We start from the raw sequence: 8479 nt of genomic DNA on the forward strand, positions 1-8479 counted from the left end.
ACTAATGACATATATACAATTATAAATATTACAAAACACCTAATAATAGTACACAAAAAAGTATTGCATCGATCATTAAAACGTTTCTGTTTTGGCATATCTTGCTTAGCACGTCAAATGTACACTGTATTTCGCCATTTACCGGAGGCATGCAGTTAACGTTTATAAATGATCTATATACAAATGTACTTCAAATAAGTTAATATTGAGATTTTAAAAAAATATCCGTCAAAAAATATACAGTGTCCATTTTAAAAAAAATACCATAACTGTTAACAATCAGAATGTTATCTGTGTAAAAAGAGTAAAGTTCTGACGTTTTGTACAAAAGTCGATAAAAATTAACGGTAAATACGTCGAGTAACGTTACCATTGCTTTAAAAACAGAACACCGTGCGTTACACGGGATCCTGACAAACCCTTTACTACATTTGCATGCCATTTGTTTCGTTGAAAAGATGACATAAAGGATAGTTGATAAAGATTTAACTGGTGTAACGGTATTTTTTATATATATGCTACGCAAATTTACCGCATTGGTATATAATCTTAAATATATGGTAGTATACACCAACTGTATAATATATATTACAAATGCATATATAAACATTTAAAGAGGCGTTAATTTGGCTGATTTTAACAAATTAAAAAAATCGTCGCGAATACAAATAAAAAAAAGAAGCATATTAGTCATTTGTTGAGTGTCAAGTTTAAAAAAAAAACATACATCTAAAAACTTTCTTTTTGCTTTGTGGATTTGAAAATACTGTATATTTTGGAATGATTTAAATGTAAGTCAATTTGAAACCTCTCATACGACTGGGTCAAACAGATTTACTTGAGAAAATAAGTCTTATGGAAAATGCAAAAAAAAATAACCATTGAAGTTGTTTAACAATAGGCTTCATTTACTTTATGATGGATCGATATAATCCTATGTTTTAAAACAAATGAATACTTATGAAATGACAATTCAATTTATTTACAGAGATATCTTAGTAAATCTGAATACTTACGACAAGTGGCTACAACAAAAAAATTATTTAAATACACAAAATGTAAAACTGTACATTTTTCTATAGCATTTTTCATAGATATCTTAACGTGTATATAAAAATAAGGAGATGAGGTATGATTGCTAATGAGACAACTATCCATCAAAGTTCAAATAAAGTGGATGTAAGTAATTATGGGCAACCGTAAGGCCTTCAACAATGAGGAAAACCCATACCATATGGTCGGCTCTTTTTTTTTTTTTTTGCTATGACGATGTCTGTATGTTTTCGACTTTGAGTTTCTATTTTTCAATACGATTACATTATGTAGTGGTGAGATAATGAGACCTCCTTTGCACCAGACCAGCACGTTGCGTCGAGTACATAATGTGCATAATGTAATAAAGGTAACTGTGTTGTGGAAGACATGTCAGTCACCCTATCTGAACATGATCGACTTCGAGTCGACCTGTCTTCGTTACTCACGAACCCGTTTGCTACGAAGAGAAACAGCATGTACACCTTTCAAATATCTCACAAGTGTAGGTATGTACTAAACGTAGATCTTTAAAAACTAATTATTGAACAACAATAAGGATAAACAAAAAATAAATAGATCTAGTCTTGTCTTCTTTAGACATGTTAGACAAGACAGACCCTTTAAGGCCGTTTAAAATATATACAATTTCGATCCTAAGAATCCTACCCATTTATATAAACGTATATTCATTTAAAAAGGTATCCATAATTGCACTTACTTTTAGCAGTCATAACATATAATTCACCATCATTTGGCTTTATAGTTGAACTCTGGTCTTTCTCACAACGTCCAGGACTTGCTGTTAATCTCCTTTCTGTATCAACGATGCTCACAGCCTGACCAAATATAATTCATAAATTTGAGTTGGGTTTTTTTCTGTGTGTTGTTTTCTTTCTTTCCTTTCTTTTTGTTGTTCAATTCTTATTTTTACATCTATTTAATTATTTTATAGTCAGTTTTATCTTTCTTGGGATTTTTTTGAATAATGCATTTATGACAGGGAATCGATAAATGTATCACTTTCGCCGTTGATGTCCCATTTTATATTTAGATTGACTTTACTTGACGCCTCAATTGTTGTTGCTTTTGTTGTTGAAATTTCTTAATTATAAGCTTTTATTGATATATTATACGCAATATGTTTTCTAAGCAGTGAAGATAATTGCATTGCTGTACAAAACACTACTTACAATGCAAATAAAACGAAATGTTGTCAAATCATTTACAGAGCCTGGATTGTATAAACCGGAATAATAAGTTCCCTCAGTGGAGTCTGGTGTAATGGCTGATACACAATACAAATTACCTTCAGCTATAAAGCAAATAGAAGGATTTTAATAGCAGGACTTTTGTAACTCAATGTATATTTTAACAGAATATGTTCTTTAGTGTGTACAAAGTGTACAAAGAACGTCGAAATCAAAAGTGCTTGCTTAATGAGTAGACCATAGATTTAGAGAGTACCTATAGATGCTACTAGCCCATCAATTCGTGGTACACAGTCAGGTTAATTAACATGCAAAAGGATGATATAACAACTGTTTGGCTAGTTTGTTTTGATAATAATGTACAATAGCAAATAAGGAATCCATGGTTTATCTAACAAACTTAAATTTACTGCATTAAGTACACATTCAAATAGTTCAGCTGTAACTGTAATTTTGATTAATTTGAGTTTGCTGTCCAGTGAAAAATATGTCTTGCATATTCAGGACGAGAACAGATTAACAATACACCCAATAGGTATAGAAATGGGTTTTTTTTTCATGCAGAAGATTAATAACGGACCTCTAAGAATTTTTGCAATTGTTCTTTAACGTATAACGAGCTTTCTTCCTACAAGATACACCAATTTAACATCCTGATTCTAACCGGACGTGGCTGAGTATTTATACATCATGCACTGCCAAACTGATGCCCCTCTTTAACATATGTTTTGCTTCAGTTAAGAGGGAATCCAAGGATTGCCATATTTGTATACTTCAGTCAACCCTTGATGGTACTAGATTTGTTGACTGGTATACGGTAAATTGAAGGCTTAGAACGTTTATTTCGCCCCTGACTTTATGTGTATAACTTCTTTGTGCAAGTTGAAATGCTAAAAATATAATTTTAAATTATTTTGTTGTTATGTTTTATTTCCATTGTAAAGCACTGTGCACATTACCCTATATTCTATGCGATATTCATTTTCAAAATGCTTTCATTAGCAAGACTATAAGTTAGTGTTTTGCTTCAGACCATTTCTAATTACATTTGATATTGAACAAATTATCTGTTTTATTTTACAAAATTATTTGCAATTCTTACAAAAATTCCAACAAAAAATTTGACCGTAGTTAATGTTTTAAAGCCCTATGGCTAGATTTCATTTTTATTCTTTTCTTTACTCAGAAAGCAGTAAGTAATTTACATAATGCATGCGATTGAGTTTTTATTCTATTTACAACCCATGAGTGAAACCTACACCAAAATAAAACAACTCGAATCTCACCAGTAAACATAACTGACGATGTTGATGAAGTACATTGCTGGTGTAGATTTAGGTCAAAAGTTAAGTTTTGTCTGTTTTCACAGACAGTCAAAAGACTATTTCCATCCCCGTTACAAACATTTGTAAATGTTGCCGACGTCAAGGAATAGTAAAAGTTACCAAGGAGTGGATCCATACAGTATGTCTTCGACGAACTTGAATAACCTAAAGGTCAAATCGAAACAAATGAAACCTTAGGATGTATATGAACATTTTCGTATCATTTCTGTGTCTTTAGGTTAGTTAAGGTTCATTAATGTTTTGTTGAATGAAATGTAATAAACATAATTAATTATACTAAAAGAAACCAGTATTCGAATTAGTTGAAGCTACGAGTAATTTCTAATGTTGACGACAGAATGACAAAATATAGGGTACTAATTTCAGAAAATTGCTTCGAAAGATTTACTAGGGCGAATATGTATTTGATGAATTCATAATTGGTAATGAATTGTGTTTTCTAGACATATTTTGCTATTTTTCCTGCCTAATCAAGAAGGGGATTTTCATTCTTTTTCTGTCATACTTTTCCTAAAACTGTCAGTAAAGTTATAATTCATGGAATTTGGTCATCCCAATGTTTAGTTCTGAATGATCCTGATAAAGCTTAATCCAAAAGTACGCATTTATATAAACAACAATTCAATATCTTATGCAACATTAATATTCAATGTTTTATTTGTTCTTTCACATACACACTTTGCTTTATTTTTACATTGTTTGTTTGTTTGTTCTGTAACTAAATATAAACACTTTTTTTTTAAAGAAAAGTCTACGATTAAGATAAAAAGAAATGTAGCAGCTAAAACATCACCATTTACATTTTTACCGCTAGCATTACTATATTTACCAACTTTGACCATACTGTTGAACTCTGCCGTTGTTGGGGTTACAGTACACTCAGTTCCAAAGTCTGGATTTACACCTGTTTCCCAAAAACTAACACGCTCATTGGCAAATCTGTTGTTTTCCACTGATATAATTATAAAATCAATAAAAAGTAAAAGTATAAAAAAACAAGTATTGTGATTATTCCTCGTATTCTGTTACATCAGATGGAAATAAGCTGTATATTTTTCTCTGTATTTATTTATTTTTAATAACGTTAGATTTTGTCAGTTGCTAAGTACTTCCCCTTTTTGAATTTCATACCTTTGAGTTCGGTATTTTTGTTATACTTTTTTCTGTTAATTAGGTTTCAAGTAATCTTAGAATCTAGTACACATGTAATTTCCTATTATTTTGTATTTGACAGTGTTTTTTTTCGATACTGAACCTTGATTAATAAAATATAATCATTCGCCTGGGTTTCTTAAGACATCAATCGGTGATAAAACTCTACGGTGATCTACTAAACATTTCTATGAAACATCATTTTATAAATTTTTACTTTAATATTATCACATGGTTCATACTTCCTCTTGAAAAGTTAATATCCTTAGACAGGTTATGTTTGGGTTTTTTTTTCTTGTTTGGTATCGATTGTTTTCAATTTATTTTTGTTTTGGTAATTTGTGTTTTGTGTTTTGTTCTGTTTTTGTTTACAATGTTTTCCCAAAATCTTCACGACCTGTGAATATGCGCATTTCTTATGAAGGTAAGTTCCGTGTGGCGTTTCGCACGCAATAAATACACCTGTGTATGGCTGTTATAACATGCCTGTACACCCTCAGCACCGAACATTTTTTGTATCTCAAGAAAAGAATCTATTTTAAGAATTAATTCGTTCTTTCACACTTATAATTTGAAAAGCATATTAAAATGTTTTATACTTACATGACCGCAAATAAAAGTAGTAAGAATTTTCGTTAACTCGGGTGAATGATAAACATATATAAAGATATCCAGTTTTCCCGAGATCTTCAAATGGGTGGTGATTTCTAAATAAAAGATTATTTTGGATTTAAAACATTATCGTTGAACTCTGTCTTATGTCTTCAAACACGTGTTTGCCCCACAAAGCAAACTTTCGATTGACATTTGTTGCCTGTTTGTAAACCTATCATATATAAAGTTTGTACGTATTTATACATCCCTGGCTTTCCAATTTTTGAGTTGAGCGTTCCCGATGAAGGTAAATCTAGAAAAAAGCTTTGGACGTACGAAATGTATCAATATCAGTGTTCATTTTTCTCTTATTAGCACTGGGTCGATAAAACTGTTGGTTGGTTGGATGCTGATATTTTCATTTTTCAGTTTCTTTAAATCTGGCGGCGCAATGATAGTGAAAACAGCAGATATAGAAAATGAAAATAACAAATAACAAAATAAGTAAAAAGAAAATGATCAGAAAACAAATACAAAAAGAACAATGCCCGAGGTCGTGTGTCAATATAAGACTTCTTTACATATAACAAAACTCCAAATGACTATTTCGTACAGAACTTCATGTTTGTTTAGAGTCTACCTGATTAGATAATATTCTGGTGATGACTGACCAAGGAAGCAATCAAACACAGTTGAACTTGTGGATCCATCAATTCTGAACGAATGTTTCTCCAATGTTAGTGTACTGGAATTGATGAGAATTGTTCCATATTCACTACTATCCCAGAGTGCTTGTAATGCTTCAGGGAACGTACAGTGACATCTTGTGTGGTCTTAAGAAAACAAAAAAATCTTAAGTGAAATATGTCAACAAATAAGGAAGAGATTAATTCTTTTCAATTCAATTCTTTTTGTGCTGTAAAATAAAATTGTATTTTGCTGCGTGTGGACATAAATTGGAAGCAAAATCACACTTAGTGTATGGTAAGAGATTTACTCACACCAACTAATAACCAGTAATGATATTCGAAAATAATCATAATGACATCATCACTGGGATAATGTGTTTGCTGCTCTAATTTTTACAGCAAATATAAATTATTGCTTCCTTATTTCCTCGATTGTGACATCATTGAATGAGGCTTGTCACCGAACTTACAATGAAAAACATGACGGGTGCCACTAGTGGAGCAAAATCTGCTTACCCTATTGGGACACATGCGAACTTCCCAATTTTTGACGGGGTTCCTGTTGCTCAGTCCTTATTGTTTTATGAAGTGGTTTGTGGACTTGAATGTCTTTTCGTGTCGTGTGTTTTTGACATGACGTTGTTTCTCTATGAATTTTAAAATGTCCCCTTGGTATCTGCCGACACTTTTTTGTACTGATTTATATAAAGAATTCTCATATGTTATGCAATCGATTATCGAATTTAGTGTCTTAGACATAAGCAAAATAAACTTTGCTGAATCCCAAAATAATTGCATATTCATTGATCGGCGGTTGCTTATCGTCCAGCAAAAATCTCACATGCATTAAAATGGGTTACAGTATGAGATATAATCAAGAATGCACACATTGTCGTGTAAACCATACCCCCATTTATAATTCAAATCATCGGAAAACGGATAGAAGGTATAAAAAATGTATTAAAACAAATGCCAAAGTTTATTCGAAAAGAGAGACCGATCCATAAAACCTGACAAGATCAAACGTAAGACTATATCAAACAACGGAACGAATTGAAATAACTGTCATATCCCTGACTAGGTATAAGCATTTTCCGAAGAAAATGGTGGGTTAAAATATCTGACAGATCCGAAAATGTTCACACGTTTCAACTCATCACTGCAACCGCTGCTGATAAAACATGAAGTCAGTCTGTAGAGTAGTCCTGGAGAAATGTGTGACGTACAATTTTTAGTATCGAAGAACAGGAAGTAGATGTCTGCCTAGCTCAATATTGCTATATAACGTCTGTTGCCTTTAGGACGTGGGACGTCAGAGTACGGTCCATATAGAAAACATGGAAATAGGCGACCCAGACTTGGGGCGCCAAGTTTTTGTCTCGAAATCGTAATAGATCTATATTGAAGTAATTAATCTGGGTCTGATGTCTGACAAATCCTTAAAGTGCTCACACGTTACAACTCATCACTATCAAGCTGCTGACCAAATATGCAGTCATTCTGTTAAAGAGAGTTCATTATATAGGTGACGGAAATATTTTGACGAACGTAAAGAGGGAAGGAACGGACAAGGTAAATAAGAGTGTTAGTATAGGCTGTGAGGATAATAAACCCTGTTTTGTATTGGACCGGCACGCTGTGTGTGATTTGTTATGCTAAACTCAAGTTAAAGTCTCGATGAAGATATATATCCAGTTATGCTGACTACATGTCGATCAGTGTTTGATCTGTCTACCAAATGCAACCTGCTTGACAGAGAAGCAGCAAAGTTAATCTATATGTCTTTAGTTTGCACCTACCACGATGCCAACAAAGCAGTGTACATGATGACCACAATTAAAGCATACATACCTATATATTGTAGAAAGCACAGCAATAGAAAAAATAATTCCGTTTTCATTAGTAAGGAAGAACGAAACAATCATTTCTTTGTCAGATGCATGCTTATTTTTGCACATTACTATATAATTAAATGGATCAATCATGCATTAATAAGCATATAATTGTGTTTTCATTTGAAAATCATTTAACAACTTTTTAATAGTTAAACAAGAGCGTGTAAATTTGGTTTTGTTTCTATTAATTGGACCAGTCAACTATTATTATTGAACCGATCAATTTAAAAGTCTATAATTGCAATAAATTCATTAACAGGTGTCGGTGTTTGGTTGTCTTCCAAAGAAAACCATATGACTTTACATACTTGTATGTCTTTAACAATCTGTTCTGCACAATTAAACAAACTAGGTGGACAATATTAAATAGTCAAAATCTAGGTACGAAACTTAATAGGGATATGTATTAAAGGACCATTAGCCACGATTTAGAAAAAAAAATAAAATATGATTTTGTTTTGTTTCAAACATTAATTAAAGGAGAATATAGAAATAATAATTCGCTATTAACAGCCAATTTGGTTCAATTTTGTAAAATTAATCTCTAAAACATCCCTGAT

General features: G+C 31.9%; 1 protein-coding gene across 2 annotated transcripts; it reads right to left on the reverse strand.

Moving 5' to 3' along the window:
- Nucleotides 1-602: 602 nt before the first annotated feature.
- LOC127730289 (uncharacterized) lies at nt 603-8015 on the reverse strand. 2 transcript variants are annotated; one of them, XR_007995018.1, is made up of 8 exons: nt 7876-8015; nt 6007-6168; nt 5345-5448; nt 4419-4541; nt 3530-3733; nt 2226-2347; nt 1754-1871; nt 603-1025 (listed from the first exon to the last, which is right to left on the reverse strand). XR_007995018.1 is itself a non-coding variant. In XM_052238601.1 (8 exons), the coding sequence occupies exons 1-8, from the start codon at nt 7922-7924 to the stop codon at nt 979-981; spliced, it is 960 nt and encodes a 319-aa protein (XP_052094561.1). In that variant the 5' UTR covers nt 7925-8015; the 3' UTR covers nt 603-978. The 2 variants fall into 2 exon arrangements, 1 of the variants encoding a protein (XP_052094561.1); XM_052238601.1 differs by having other exon boundaries at nt 5976-6168.
- Nucleotides 8016-8479: the final 464 nt, after the last annotated feature.

Source organism: Mytilus californianus, unplaced genomic scaffold (assembly GCF_021869535.1).
Source record: "Mytilus californianus isolate M0D057914Y unplaced genomic scaffold, xbMytCali1.0.p SCAF_2, whole genome shotgun sequence".
Taxonomy (NCBI): domain Eukaryota; kingdom Metazoa; phylum Mollusca; class Bivalvia; order Mytilida; family Mytilidae; genus Mytilus; species Mytilus californianus.